The following is a 16,851-nucleotide window of genomic DNA, read 5'->3' as shown; positions in this document are numbered from 1 at the left end:
TTTGAAGTGTTTCAGGGATTGACTTTTGTCATCTAAACAATTCTGTTGGATTGATGCTTTCATTCACCTTAGTTTTTATTTGGGGAGGGGGAGTGATCAGAGCGGTTTATTTTCTATGGCTATAAAGCATATCATCTTTAAATTTTAACTTTTCTTTGAAAACAGTTGAAAGTCAGTTTTTTATTACATTCCAGATTAGCAATGTGGAATCAGTTTCTTGCCTTGTAGACAGAACTGATCAGAAGTTAGCTTTCTACACTTGGGTAAGCCCCTTTTGGATTGAGGTCTGAAATAGTTTGATAAAATGACCTCGTTGACATACAAATATAGAAGTTCAATTTGTTGCCTTCATGTGACCTGTTTTTGAGACCATCTGCTGAAAAATGTTTTTGAAGCAGTTAGGATAGGATCTGTTCATGACACTAAAGTTGAATGCATTTTCTTTAAAAAGTTGTCAATATGATTTAACTCTCCATAAAAAGACACTGTCCACTGAATACTTTAAAAGTAGACTAATTAAAAAAGCTCTGTTATTTCTGTGAGAGCACCTTTTAAATAGAGAGGCCAATTTTTCTCTCCTAAAAAAATCAGAAAACACGATTGAAGAGCTTTCTGCTTCACAGAGGATGCTTTAAGGAACTAAGGTTCCAATCCTGCAACATATAATGTCTGCTCAAACATGGTACATTGCTGGATCAAGTCTTAGCTCTCCAACTTTACAGGGGCAACGTGAAACTGTCTATGTACAAAGTACGTAAATATGTTTTTAAAAATAGAATTTCTCCCCACTAACTGTATTAAATTATGGTAATCTTAGATGTTCCTGGTATTTACAGTAGGTGCAGTTTTCAGACAGAAATGTGATTTTTTTCAAGTGGGCAGTGTTTCTTTAACCATCTGAAATACTCTAGAAAACCGTATATTGAAAAAGAAAAAAGTATTGGCAAAACTTTTTATTGTTTATAGATTTATCACATGATTTACCAAAAAAAAAAAAAAAAAAATCCTTGTAACCATTCTGAAATACATCGAGGTGGAAAAGTACGACTGGGCAAAAGGAATAACTGGGCTAGAGTGGGCCATTTGTCTGAAATATATCTAGCTTTGGGCGTCTGTAGACTAGTTCGATTAGTAATTGGGAGAAACGCTGTTCCTTAGTTTAGTTTCGAAAACATGCAATGCTCTGCATCAGTTATTTGGCTCACTGCTGAAAGTACATAGAAACGAGGAGCAGGGGCTAGTGCTTTCCCTTACCAACATGAACATTGTGGATGAGTAATTAAAATATAGAATGTGGAAAAGTAGGCCGGAATTGACTAGAAATGAATAAGCATGCATTCTGTTGTACAGATGTTGGGAACAGATTATTTCGGGCACCTCTATCTAAATCTTATTGGATTACTATGTAAAATCAGTCATATGCCATGTAGATTGTTTCTCTTCCCATTGCTGTTTCCTTCTTTATTTTGTGATGTAGCTGTATAGGTAGTTATTTAGCAAAATATCCTGTCTGCCAGGTGTGGGAACTAGCTGATTGTATTGTAATACCAGATCATTACTTAATTCATATGCAACATAGCCTAGCATATGGAAAGCATTATAAATCTATTTACAGTGTGGCTGGTCTGATGATAACATTATATTACATTCCCAGGTGAGGCAATTTAAGCAATTGGTTTGCCATGTGTAGGCTATGGAAATTAGCTTCTAGTATGCTTTACTAATAGACTAACTTCATTGTTATGCTCAGATTAGTATAACAGAATTCTTACACTTGGGTTGCATGTACCCTACTTCACATGTAAAATCATACAGGGGGTGGTACTGCAGATCACAGTTCTTAATTAGTTTAAGCTGAGTTAATTCATTTTATTTCTAATTTTAACTGTGGCTGCCCATGAACACATTCAGTTCAGTAGGGAAATGTTAAGGCTTGGGTCAAGTAGACAGATTGTTTAAAGCCAAATTGCCAGACAGAACTGAGCAAGTGTATCTGTGTGAACAGGGCTTTAAGAAAATCATCCAATCAGTATGCAAAAATCTTGTTCATAAACCAAGTGAGATCTGCCTAGAATCAGAAATTATTCCTTGGCAGAAGGTCTGAGTACTGTAGTACATTTAAAGCAGCTACTGAAACTTTCTTTGTCTAGAAGTTCTTCTGGCTAGTACCTTAGGCCCTTTGTGTAACTGTGTGCATTATACTATACCGCTTATGATCTCTGAGCGTGTACAAGTATACCGATATACTCAGTAACGTTAAACACTTGTGCACAGAACTTAGCACATATACATACAAAATGCAAGGAAAACTTCTGCTGTATTTGACAAACCTTTGCAGAGAAAAACTGTACATAGAAGCTCTGAAACTCATATTGAGCTGCCCAGAAAATGCATTGGATTACAAACTCAGTAAAGCTTCTGTCTTTTCTAGAAACATACATATAAAGTACCAGTAGACAGTGGTAACTGACAACTAAGACTAAAAATGTTGACAATTTTTTGATTTGCCTGGTTAGCTTATGTATAGAAGTCATTAACTATTTATAAAATGCATTATGAATTGGGTTCCTTCAAACTGTAGCAGAATGTGTGACATTTCCAGCTCAAACTATCATGCTTGCATTTGGCTAAAGTACATATTTGTATACTGTTGATAGTTATGAAGAAAAAAAAATCTTAAAATATTTATAATCAGATTTGTATTAATCCGTTTTATTGTTTTTAATTTTGATTAGTCAAATATAAGTATTAGCCAAATTACTACAATCATTATTTTTATTTTTTGTTAACGAAAATAAAGTATTGTTGTTTTGTACAAATCCTGATAGAACAAATGAGCACTTTAGTTCCAAGGTCCTTTTATATTATTGATTCAGGTGGTGGTGAAACTGTGATTAAAAAGTAATATCAAATTATTTATTGATTAAGGCAAAGAGTTGCACCTAGTCGTAGTCAAAAGATTATTTCTTTCAGTACAACTGCTGATTTTCTAATCAGGCCAGATCATTGTAATAAAAGAACAATGGTACAGACATTATTAGCTGCACTTATATTGACATGAATGATAGGTATAGTGTCTTTTTGAGGGGGGAAAAAAATAGAATGATTGCAAAAATGTTGTGATTCTTTGTCATAAAGCACACTTTTTCTCATACAGTCCCTTGTAAATTGGAACAATCACCACTTTAATCATTCAAATGAATTATGTGAAACCAAGAACTCCTCAAACTCTCTATAATTAGCCAAATGGTACACCTGACAACAAACTAATGGAGCATGATGTTTACCATTGCAAGGTAATAGTGAGAAATATGGTTAACATTATCAATGTCCATGGTGCTGCGCTGTTAGGTGATTGTGTAAGAGTGTACACTTAGATTGCTGGACCTCATATGTAGAGATTGGATCTTAACCAAAAAAGATTAGATATTTATTGTAGTGTTGTAGCTGTGTTGGTCCCAGGATATTAGAGAGACAAGGTGGGTGAGGTAATATCTTTTACAGAAGTTGATCCAGTAAAAGATACTACCTCACCCACATTGTCTCTCTAGATATTTATTGACATATATTTGTAATTTCCTTCCTTGTTTGATGTGTATCAAGTAAAAATATGAAAATAATATAATTGAGCAATCTATGCCAATTTGTTGGCTTTTTGGTGAAAAAAGAGAAAAACAAAACCCATCTCCATATGATTTCTTGCATACTGTGGAGTGTTTTAGTCCCCCATAGTGATGAAATGAATAATTTAAACAGGCAGCTCTGATACCACAGCCTGTTTAAAGGTTCTCATTTCCTTTAATGCTGTAGACTACTTTTGCTTGGATAGTATGAAACTGCTGCGGCTGAGATCTCCAAGTAGGGAAAAAGAGATTTAGCGCAGTTCAGTTCTTGTAGTAGGTTCATGGTATGCTTTGTCCTTGCTATGTATAGCTGTAGCTTTAGTATATATTCTAGTATTAAACACGAGCAGTTGCACCACAAATTGGTAAGCATTATAATGATGATGATCGTGAAAGGGTAAACCTTAATCATAAAGGATAAACAGCTTAAAAGTGTTGCAAGTAAGCTGGGTGGTGCCCTGGCTTAGTTCATTGGTAGTCTTCTTCCCAGTGGTGACCTATTTTCATATTTTTATTTAGTCACAAATGCAATGAATTTCCCTGGGCTTAGTCTACTCTCTAGTGAACTGTGTCTGCATCCCAAACTGAGGCAAGTTTTTGGTACAGTTGGCAGCCAACTCAGGTAAGGTCTAGGATTGCTGTGTTTCATGAGTTGTTGCTACAGGTACTACTGTAGGTCGGAACTGGAGTGCTTTGGCAGAGCTGTGCAGGGAAGCTTCCACAGACAAAGTCTAGTTGTCGGAGTATTAGTTCTAGCCACTTCCTTTCATGTATATTAAAACTTGTCATATCCACGTTTAATTTAAAAAGCGATAAAACAATCAATTAAAATACCTTGTTCCCTTTCAGTGGTAAATGTAAAAAATTGAAGCAGGAAAGTAAAATGGTACTGTACAGTTCGCTGGCAGCCACAAAACTTTAAGGCTGAGCTCTATCTCTGGAATTCTAACACACCATGGTGCCTAAGTGACCTTGGGATGGTTGTTTGAACCTTTGTTTTCAACTGTTCATAACTTTCTTAAAAATATGCTAATTTGGAATCAATAGGGATGAATATTTAATGAGACAGTCTGGAGTTTGAAGACAGTACAAATCATGACATGGTCTCTTAGGCCCGTATTTGGCTTTCTGATTTTACCAAGTTTTGATGTGTTTATATAAAGTGAAGCAAACTAACATTTCCCAATACTGTTGTCCCTCTTCTTCCCTCCCCTCCCCCACCCCCCGCCCACATACCCAGCCCTCAGATTTCTTATGGTCTTTTTTTCCCATAGGCCTTTACAGTAACAGCAAAGAAAACCTTATTTATTTTCTAGATCTGTCATTTTAAATCCTTTTTGGCCAATGTACATTGTTAAAAAATTATCTCTTTGATGTAGGAAAAGCTTGGCTTTCCCTTCCCTGTTTCATGACATTACTACTGTTTTAGTTCAAGAGTTCCCATTCCAGGTAATAAGATAGCTTCAGATAAATACATCTATGCCTCCATAAACACTTCTGCGGTAATATGTAAAATGACAGGTTTCAGAGTAACAGCCGTGTTAGTCTGTATTTGCAAAAAGAAAAGGAGTACTTGTGGCACCTTAGGGACTAACCAATTTATTTAAATAAATTGGTTAGTCTCTAAGGTGCCACAAGTACTCCTTTTCTTAATATGTAAAATGTTCTAGTTCTCAAAACTTGAATTGCATACTGTATATCCATGTATTTTACTAGGCAAGTTTTGTAGATGAACGTGACTTTTTACAATCTCCTCAAATATGTTAATATTTTTCCAATAATATATGTTGAAATTCTGCAGTTAAGGAACTTTTCAGTAACTTTACTTGCAGATTTTTATCAAATAGGTATCCATTAGGGGGCTCTCGAGGTTTAAAATGATCAGCCTTGAGACCGATGGCTTCCAAGGTTTACTTCCTAACCCTTTTTTCTTTTTGTTTTACAGAAAAGGTCACGGATTGCCTACAGTGACGAGGTGCGGAATGAGCTCCTAGGGGATGATGGGAATTCCTCAGAGAACCAGGTAGGATGCTAATCAAGAAGCCCTAGTGGGTGGCTGGAGGGTGAAGGAGGTCACTGGCACACTGGGCTTCTCAAGCTGCTCCTTAACAGCATTAGCAACAACTCATGTGGAAATGATACTGTTTAATGCAAAGCTGGGGTCTTAATCAACTTCAAAATGTTTCTTGGAGATCTTACATTTAACCCTTTACCTTGTGATCACTGTCTGCTATCTTTAAAAAAAATCTTTTCTTCTCTTTTCTTTATTATTTAGTACTTAGGGAATAACTTGAAACGCACTGTTTGCTGACAAAGCCAGGGTCTTCACCTCAAACACATGTAAAAGGAATAAAAAAGTACATAATGCAGCTTTGATAATAATGCAGTATAATTAAATCAACACTGGCAGGCAAAACAAATGAAAGTGAGCTCTCAGAATTGAACAGTACCCCTCACTTTCCTTGTGTGCCTTCTTTTCTTAACCAGGTTTTCTATCCGTGTTCCAAAAATGCAAGTTGCACCAGTAAAAGCCTGTAATTCTCTCTCACACATTGTATTAGCGTTTATAATGTTATATACTTCTTTTTATGAAAGGGTGCTTAATTATTATAAGCCCTCCTTGAGTTTTATCATGAAATTGTTATCATGATTCTTATAAGGTCATAAAAATGATAAAGGAAACACTATTTTCAGAGGGATCTAACCCACCTATTAATACTTCATCTGGGATTCAAACTTGTCTTCCAGGTTTTCTATCTGAAAACCAAATTTTATTTTAAATCAATTCCCTTGTCTTCCCTCACACCAAAATTAGCATGTGGTACTTTTAAATTAGAAGTTATTTTAAAGTTTACTTGAATAATAATTTTTTTTTGCAGTGGTAACTTTGACTTTACAAGTGAAGCTTGGTAAATGATTACTTAACAATAAATTCAATTATTTGGATATTGTAAATTGGGGAGAAATAAGGACCAAATTCTGGAGTTCTATTCAGTTCTGATTTCAGTATGAGTTTTGCCTCAGGAATAGCTGAGTTAAAACTAAGTTAAAGACTTCAGGATTTGTCCCTCAATGTCCAAAATATTGAGATTAAAAAGGTTGAGTACTGAGCAAGTACAATATCAGCAGAACAATATTAAAAGGATAATTGGTAATTTACATGATGGACTTAATACGTATATTGATGAAATCATATATTGTATTTAATATTAATGTATAATATAAAAAGAGTCTGTAATAGCTTTAGACACCTATTTAAAGAGGCAGATATACAAGGTATGAGTTGAAAGTTGTTTTTTTTTAAATACAAAAGAGTATGATAGTTTGTTTTAGGGAGAGAATTTTCATAATTTGCATGTCATCATCATAAGTTCAAACATATAAAGGTGTTAAGATAGAATTTGGGTTTTCATGTCTTTTAACTACACCACTGTTTTCACGTTTTAAGAGAAATTTGTGTGAGATCAGACATAAAAAGGCAGGTATGATAAGAAGTTTTACTTATAACAGAATACCTAATGTGTGAGTGCGATATAAAATGTTGTTTTTGCTTTTTAAGGAAAGGCTGAATAACTGATTCACAGGAGCACTTTCTGTGAGATGTGATCTCTTTTTGAAACTGTCAGGGAGGAAAAAAAAAATGGTCTCCCCTAAAAGAGTTATATAATAATGTAATTTTAAAATTATATGCCAGCGTGGGGTTTGTTTGTTTTTGACCTTTGAAATGACCACTTGTTACCTAGGGTAAAATGTGGAGTGGGGAGAACACTTGGTTCTCTTCAGAAATGTAAATCTGTATTTGCAACTCATGTCTTAAACTTGACACACTTCGTACCACCACCCAAAAAAAAAATTTTTTTTGTTTTCTTTTTTGACAAACTTTTTATAAGCATGAAACTCTGCTGTGAAACTGGCTTATTTCTTTTAAATATATGAAGACTAATGTTCACGAAGATCTTCCTCATATTTATTGGATTGCTCCAATTCTTTCTATCACTTTTTCATATGAAAATATAATGATGATTATACTTGTTACAGCTAAGAAAATACTTAATCATAAGAGTATCATCTTGGGTACATGCATCTGGCTGGTTATCACACACACAAACGTTTTAGTCTAAAGTTTGACATACCTTTTGGTGCTGTTTTTTTAAATCAACCATAAATGTAAGTTTTGAGTATTTTTATGTGAATAATTAGCCAACTATGTAGAAGTATTTAATCCAATAACCCAAAAAGCTGTTGCCCTTTGTACTGATATCAAAAGCAGTTTATAAATATAAAACTTTACCTGTCCAACATAACATCCCAATATAACTGAAAACTATATGAAATATTAGGGGTATCTTTCTCATGTGCAAAAGTTTGTTTTAATGTTTGACAGAATAAGTCAGGTGGAAGGACTAACCCTCAGTGTAATCCAGGGTTTAGACTAATTAATTATTTGTTATGTTTGGATTAAATTGACTAAATGAGGTGCTGTTTGTCTTTTCCTGCAATATTCAAACCTAGTTTTTTCTTAATGATTAAATCAATGAAAAACAGGTGTTGTCTAAGAATTTCTGCTTTAGCAAACTAGAAATATTGGTAAAATCCATCACTGGAGGAGATAAATATCAGGGTAGGCTTGAGGGTTAGCCAGGTGAGGGAGAGAGAAACTTCTAAGCTTGTACAATTCTTTAGATGGAACATTGGCAGTCACATTAAACTTTTTTATAACTGTTTCTTGGAGAGGAAAGGCAAATGGAATTGAATATATTTATATATGATAGTGGATTAAGTTAACTGAAAATAAGATTGGGGAGAAAGTGAAGGATCAGTTGCCTGGTTAGTCTTTTGTTTATTCAACTGTTAGCTCTTTATTCATGTTTCAAAGATATAGTTGCAACGATATACACAACTTAGTTAGTGGATACACAGAATATGCCTGAGGTTATGCAGGTAAAGAAGTACACAGAATTCAGTCTCCAGTTGTTCCTCAAAACAGATCTGCATAGGAACAATTAATATTGCAAAACATTGCAGATGAGGGTGTCCTGGTCTTTTCCCCGCTTAAGAAATTATCATCATGTGTACAGACAACTATGTCTGAGAATATGGTCATGACTCCATGCTTATGCCAAGATACGGCTAGTGTATAATAGGTACAGTATATAAAAGCTGCTGGTGTTGTCAAAATATGTACAAATTCCAGCAATCAAAATTTCTTTTAAAATTAATATATCATTGTTTGGTATGGTAGATACAAGTGATGGCATGCTGTATTTAATGAAGTAATTGCTTGTTTTGTATACATTAATTTTCTCCTAATTTAAATCCAGTGAACATAATCAGATAAAAGCACTTTGAGTTATAAAAATATGAGACAAAAAAAACCAGCCACCCTATTGTGCATGTTTGGGTTATCGTTTTTTCCAGGACCGTTGTCTTAAGCAGGACTTTTACTTTCAAGACATATTTGTCATTCAGACTGGCAATATTTATCAAATTCCTTGAAAGACTTGAGCGCTTCAGTGCAGTGCTACAGTGCTTAAAGTTGTGACTTCCATTTATTAGTTATATGGTTGTTTTATGTGATGACTCCATATATTTTTAGAAAGCATCTATAGGGTTAAATAAGAAACCTTTTTATGCCAAAAATGTAGCGTGCAGGTATTTATAGCATTACCAATCTGTTTGTTTGAAATATAATACTATTGCCTTCCATTCCCAAACTAGATTTGCTAATATATTAGAGTAAATACTTATTAGTTAACCAGAAGGTTAAATTAAGTGGTGTGTGTGTGTGTGTGTGTTTTACATCACACACTGTATGTGTGATTTGTGGTTAAAAAAAAAATGTTGTGGCTACTTAATTTCGGACTACAAAGTTCTGATAATATTAGATTTGGGCTTGCTGTGCATAAAGTATGTCAAACTTCAGTTACAGACCAGGGGGTGAAGTTGGTCAATTTAATTCCCCGAGATCTAAAGAAGGTTGGTATCATTTCATATAGCCCTGGCAGAGCAGATCATTACCAGACACAAATCTGTTCGTTACATGCCGAGGGTTTATAGCAAAATAAATAGACTGTCATCATAAGTTCAGAAAATTGTGTGTTCGACCCACGATAATGTGTAAAGGGCGTTTAATAGAGTTCAGCATTTATTCGTTATCTGTATGCGGACAGAGACAACAGTAGCGTTATCAGCTTTTTAAAAAAAACTTGGGTAGTTTTCTGTGTCACGTGACACGCCTCACAGATGCACACACACACGCGCACACACACACACACACTGCGGCGCCGTTTTGATTTTAGTCACAGCAGAAGGCTTAGCCACAAGAGATTCCGCTGGTTCAAACCAGCATAAACCAGATTTTTTTTTCTTTTTTTCTTTTTTTTAGCCTACAAAGGAACAGATTACCTCTTGTATCAATTCCGTATTGGGAGGGGAAAAAAATCTTTGTTTCAAAAATATGCTGATTATCATAAACTAAAATGGTGGCAGTATATATTTAAATGCTGTTTACAACTGAGCAGCAAGCTTAATAAAAACACATACGTAAAAATTAAAAAGGCAATATGTTTCCTTCCAGTGCATTGTTAGATGGCAAAAAAATACATCTTTTGTTAATTTGAATGAATATCTCTCAGACAACATTTAAAAAAAAATCTCCCATTACCTAGCTTAGCTGCAAATCCTATGCAGAGCTTAAATTCAGCCATGCAGCACAAACAAGATAGAACATTTTTTGTTTGGAACCTATTGAAAAAACAAATGTGCAGCGTTTTGAAACTCTCTCTGATTATAGCAGGGTGGCATGCCCCAAATGGGCTCTATTGCAGGAGAGTAGTTTTAAACTTTGGCCCTTTAAGTATCATAGTCAACTGAAGAATGGTGACCTCAGAAAGAAAAGATAGCTATGTGATCAACTCCCAGATCATCTCTTTCTAAAGAGACGTAATGTTTGCCTTTTTGGGGAAGGAAGGGGGGGAAGATAGAGAGAGAGAGACTGATTTATGCTAGGCCAAGTACTTGATTTTAAGAAGTGGTTTGGTGGGTAAAGAGTGTGGTTTTCTTTATATCAAATTCTTGGAAGTTTCCTTTATCTTTCATTTTAAGTTACTGCAATTACCCTCCTAATTTATATGGTTAGTAACCTTTTGTCTCTTGTTTTTTGGTAATGGGTTGAAGTATAGGTTTAATTTTAGACCGACCATATGAAATACTAGGGAACCAATGGATTTTTATTTTTGGTCGTCTCTCTTGCTGGAGATTCTCAGTATTTGTAAACATTCTCATCTTATATAGAAGTTGAATATTAGTCTTGTGAAATTGTAAATGAAATATGAGCATAGACTGAGATTGTCACTGTCCAATTCAACTGGAATCGGTGAGAAAGCTCTGTTTTTTCATACAGACCATACCTTTGCATACACTTATTGTGAGTAATTGTACTATTTTGTTCCAGTACAACAAACTAATGGATCGCTCTCCATTTTGAGAGATACATGTTACAGTGTAGTTGGTATACAAGCTAGTTGGGTTTTTTTAAATAGTCCTGCCAATACAATGGTATTAATAGTGTTAAAAAGGTAGATTGCAGTGAACTGGACTGATTTACGAACACACCTTTATTTAAAAATATATAAAATATAGTGATCCTGAATTAGAATGCATATGCAAAGTGGATTTTTTTTAAATAAATCATGTTTCATGATAGCCATTATTCCATTTACCTATTATTAAATGTATTGTGCACTAAATAAGTATTCTCTTACACTAACCCACATAAGCTGGGTTGTTTTTAACTGGAAAAAAGGTTGCTATAATAGGTTCAATAATAATAATGCATTTACATTCTGAATGAGAATTATATGAATTGGTGTACCAGTGACAAACTATAAAGATACTATAGTCTATTAATAAGTCAGATCTGTTAGTAAAATAAGAAACCAGTTGTCACAACTAAAAAAATACAGAAAACATTCTGAAAACTTGTATATACAAAACCACTTCAGCTGTACAATCTTAGAAGAGAGGAACAGTAAACTTGTTTTTTTCTTTATAATATAGACTTCTATGAAGTCATTCCCCTTTATTTCATGATGGTGTCTTAGATGTGGTTTAAAAGAGAATTTCACACTATTCTCTTTGTTTAATGTGACAGTGTGAGAAAGTGATCTTTATTCGTTCAAAAAACTCTGCATGTAGTCTATGTTTAGGTTCTTTTAATGTGTTTGTCTGTGATTTTTAAATGCTAAACATGTAAACAGATAAATTGTCAATGTTAATTCTGTATCCTGTCACACAACTGATCTTTCTTTCCTGCCATTTCTTTCCTTTTTATCTTTTTTGTGCGTTCATGTTGCAGTTGATAAAATTACGTGAAGAGGTGAGTACTTTCTTGCTTTTTGTTGTCTAGCTTTCCCTTTAAAGCTGAGTTTCCAAATCTGAAAGTAGATCTTTTTGTTATTGTTGCAGGGAAATCTACACAAAGCAAAAATATTGATTACATTGCTTAAAAATATTCACTGTTGTGTTTCCTCTCCCCCGCGCCCCCCCATACACTATACACTTACATGGGACTCCCTAGATCAAACCTTAGAAATTAATATTCTTTGATAGCAGAGAGAATTTTTAAAGGCATTGGAAAAAGAAGGAAAAAAAACTATGATTTGATCTGTTCGAATATCATGATCAGATCAAGTGTAGTAGTAATCTTGTTTGCATCACAAAATCTTTGATGGGGTAAATACTTTTGTACATTGGTATTGTAAATGTAAGCATTGCTTTGATGAAAACCTATATTGTAACACTATCAAACATATGTAATACTTCACTGTGCAATGAATTTAATTTATAGCAATTGAAATACCTATTGTATGAACGCACTGCCTACACAGTGAAAATGTAGTACAAGTAGACCTGAACACACACATCAATATTTATTATTTATTTGTGTGTATGTGGTAGATCTGTAGGTGTAACACGAAAGATCAGTATTCTGAAGTACCTGTCCTTTCACTTAGGAAATGGCTCATAAATATTTAGAGCCAGAAGTCTAAGTTTTTTATGGTCAGTTACTGAAATTTTATTGTGTATTTTCTAAAGATGCTGTCCACTGTAGTGTGTTGTTGGGGTGTGCGTGTGTGTGTGGCGGGGGGCATGTGCAAAAGCAGGTACTTGCACTGCTTTTATTATTTTTTTCTAATTACTACCAAGAAGGGTTTAGTAGAGTCATAGTTGCTAGCAGGCCAAATTTCTGAGTAGACTCCTAGAGAGAGCTCCTACTAAACACAGTATTAACATTTTCGTATGGTATGTTAGTCTTGTCTTTATTACCTTCTGACTGAACAACACGATGATGATGATGATGAACTGACAAATCAATAATGGACATTACACTCTGGAAAAAGTATTTGTCGTAAGTTCTAGGTGCGATGATGGGAGAGAACTGGGAACTAACCAAATCGATAGCAACAAAGGGGAGTTCTTGATTTAACAAGGCTTTAATTTTTTTTAAAGAATCTTTCACCAGTGTCCTAGTCACACTGCTTGTCTCTCCTTCCCAGTCCAAAATGGATCTAGTTGATAATGAGAAGAAAAAGAAAGCTTAAAAACAAAGTAAATATATGAGACAAAGTGAAAGCCCTACCTAGTTCCCCTCCTTAATATTTTCTTTATAGTCCCTGTATTTAAACAGATAAGAACGTTGTTGCAAGGATTCTAATAATGTGATTTCTGACTATTAAGACCAGAAATGACTTGTAGCAAAGGATAGTTCTTTAGACTCACACTTGCCGAGCCCTTTCATGGAAGCACATAGACGTGCATATGTGTGTAGATTTATAGAAGGCTGCAATAGGAGCATTAAAACAACCACATTCCAACAAATTAGGTAATTCAGCATTTGTTGCACAAGGCCATGCCTTTGTCTTTAATCAAATCTTTGAGACTTTAAATCCTTTTGTATAGCAATCTAATGAATCACGTTGTATGACATACGAGTAATTTCTTCATCTTTCATTATTTTGTAAGTTTTATCAGTTACCTTTTTTGTCATCTCACTGCATGTTCTGGGAGCCACCAAAGTATATATCCAATTAAAGAATTATAATTCTGGGTAGACTGTGATTGAATTGACAGAGAAATAATTTAAAATGTATTAAGTTTGTGTTCTATCTGTACAATAGGTTATAATTGTGGTTGTATTTTATGTTGAGTGCGAAATGCTCATTGGAATCTAAATGAAGCATTGACTCAGGAATGGTTCTAAACTAGTCACATAGTAAAACATCAAGGCTTCCCTAATTATAGTTCTCCTTAGGAGGTATGAACTGATTTAAAAAAAAAATTGTGATTTGCCATACTGTTTGTTAATAAAAAGTACACTTCCTCTCATTCCAAGGCTCTATTCTAACACACATGCAGTACACAGAATTCTATGGAGGCTGTGTTGCTCTGTCTTTTTAGTGTCTGAAATCTCAGTTTGAATCCAGCCCACATGGAATGATTAAATCTCTAGTGATAGCATGCCACTTTGCAAAACTTCCTCATATAACTCCAGATGGAGGCTCTTTCTGAAGCTACAAGACAGACCTTACTACCTACCTTACAAAGGGTAGGGGATAGTGTGAGAGAATGAGTTTGGGGAGGGGTGGGAAGGAGTTGAAAGCATCAGCTGCTACTGTAGTTCATTGCCTTTCATGACCAAAAGGACGGTATTCATGCAAAACCAAACACAGAATGTAAATAACACCATCCCTTAGAACAAAAATTAGATTTTATTGTAGAATGACTTAGGTGCAAAGGTTTTGAAATCAGAGGTAAAACGCAGCACTGAGTTCATGTTAGCTCTGAATTCACAATACTCTAGTGTTCTAATTGCTTAGAGTAGGGTCGGCTGGACTCGGGTGTCTTGCATTGCTTTTTCAGTATAATTTTTTCTTATCAACTGTATACAAACACACACTAAAATACTCGCATTTTTGATTGGATAAGTGAGTTGAATTATAACAGCATACAATGTGAATTCTGATTTCCTCCTCACATGCACACTTCATCAGATCAAAAAAGCTTTTCAATTTTAAGCATATGACAACACTAAATAACTCTCCTGTGATTAGAAGGTGCTGTGGGTTGTGCTGAGTCCTGGAGACTGTAACTACAGTATTTGAAGTGTCTCTTCTTAACTTTTGGAATTCTCATCTTTTAAACCCCGAAGTATCTCTGCTGATCCTATAATCTCAGCTTTCCTTTCTTAAGGAAAATATTTTTGACACATTATTATACAGATATGGCTCATTCTTTTTAAAGTTTAAACTAACATAAATTGAGTCTCAATACAATTTTTTTTTTTTACAAATTGCATTGTAAGCAGACACATTTCTTTAAACAGGGTGTATGAGCCATAGAGAAAAAGAGGCTGCTATTATGAAAAGCTACCTTGAAAAAAAAAAATTACATAAAATTAACACTAATTATTTAGATTGGCCAGGAGTCCTAAGAACACGCACCACTCTAGCTGCCATTATGATTTCAATTAGAACACTGTAACTTATGTTTTTAAATGTTAAGTGCTTGTGCTTCTTTTTTTTTTCTTGGTGGCCTGCCCACCATGAACGTAAAGGCTTTTGTGCAATTTACTCTTAACCTATCCACTGTGTATTAGACGACTCTATTAATTATTATAGACTGTTATTGCAGCTTTCCTGACCTTCACTTTGGGTCCTATCTGTGCTGATCTAAATGCATTGTTTTAATGATTTGAAAAAAAAAATTCAAGGCAAGCTTTGATGTGGCTTTAGCTGCCTCGATCGTCTGGCCGCATCTCAGAGATGTGTCACCTATGCCGGGAGGGAATAGGAAAATCACGTTTTGAATGGTAATGATAACATACTAATCACTTCCTTTCTTTGAAGATAGAAGCGAGATATTCTGTCAGCATCCCTGGCTGCTAGAGCTTGGAGGCATTGGTCTAGGTGTATTAGCTTAAGTGTGCATGTCAATACAGCTTGCATCTCCCAAGATCCATAGGGGCTCATTAGAGCAAGGTAGATCGTTTCGGTAGACAGCCACTCAGATAATATGTATGGCACCTCCTTTTTATTATTATCATCAGAAAGCATTCCTTCGATATTTTTTTTAATGACGTCTGTCAACAAGGCAAAGTTGTAGGAGTTGTTTTTGACACATACCAAAATTGTTTTTTGGGGTGAAGGAAGGGTTGGTGAAAGCAGGAGTCTGATTAGTTTATACATATTTTTGACAGCTTGATTAGAACTAGTCTAGTATTAGTACTCTAAAAAGAGAGTCGTTTATGGGTGGACCATAAAATAGTGAAAACAATCATTTCACCTTTGCACTATCACTAATTATTGTAAAAATGTGTACAGTGTTATATTTTTGTTGGAGTTCATAAAAAAAAATCTCTTTATGTACATAAACAAGCATGTACCTTTTTAAAAGGTTTTGGTATATATCTTTAGCTATAGACACCAGTGTTTTGTTGCTGTATGTGTTTATATCAAGCAGTCCTAAAGATATATCTGCTGTTTACTATTCTGTAAGAATAGAATTTTGTTTTTATACAGTAGTACTTTCCATAGTAGTACAGACGAAGTAGAAATATACTCCACTGAAAATTGTTAATATTAAAAATTACCTCCTGCAATAATAATGATGATTTGTGAAATTATTGTTCAGTAGAAACTGTGGATGCTTATGTATGATAAAATGGGGAATAAATCTTGAAGTTGATCTTCAGGCAGTGCCCATATATAACAGAAGCACTAGATTTGATCAGCGTGCTCATGTAATAACAATGAAGCACATATTCACTCTTTCAAAACAAAATGATTGGTACACATAATTATGATTGATCACAGAACCTGCCTCTCCCAATGGTGCTTGTAATAGGCTATTCTGTGAAATATCTGTAGATATTTTTATGTTTTGGCATATGAAAGCATAATTAAAAAAAGTGTCGGGGGGGAGAACATTGTAGACTGCAGTCTGATTTTTTTTTTCTTTTTCTTTTTCAGAGGGCACATCTGCTCGATAACACAGAGAGGCTGGAAAGGTCATCTCGGAGACTAGAGGCTGGATACCAAATAGCAGTGGAAACCGGTAAGAATTCTGAGAGTGAGCAAATTGTCTTGCTTATGCACAGCAGTCTTCACAACACATGACATTTCAGGGAAACTTCAAAGGCGAAGCAGAGACAGCAGCCCGAGATGTGGTT

General features: G+C 34.7%; 1 protein-coding gene across 13 annotated transcripts in view; it reads left to right on the top strand.

Annotated features, from left to right (window-relative positions):
- VTI1A (vesicle transport through interaction with t-SNAREs 1A) overlaps nucleotides 1-16,851 on the top strand; it is a 356,897-nt gene that overhangs the window by 68,400 nt on the left and 271,646 nt on the right. For all 13 annotated transcript variants that reach the window (XM_077823160.1, XM_077823155.1, XM_077823161.1 and 10 more), the window contains exons 4-5: nucleotides 5,569-5,646; nucleotides 16,652-16,736. In XM_077823160.1, the coding sequence (XP_077679286.1) occupies nucleotides 5,569-5,646; nucleotides 16,652-16,736 (163 nt within the window). The remainder of the gene's footprint in view (nucleotides 1-5,568; nucleotides 5,647-16,651; nucleotides 16,737-16,851) is intronic.

Source organism: Eretmochelys imbricata, chromosome 7, assembly GCF_965152235.1.
Source record: "Eretmochelys imbricata isolate rEreImb1 chromosome 7, rEreImb1.hap1, whole genome shotgun sequence".
NCBI lineage: Eukaryota > Metazoa > Chordata > Testudines > Cheloniidae > Eretmochelys > Eretmochelys imbricata.
The sequence above is the reverse complement of the archived record's forward strand: the minus strand, read 5'-3'. Positions and strand labels throughout refer to the sequence as shown.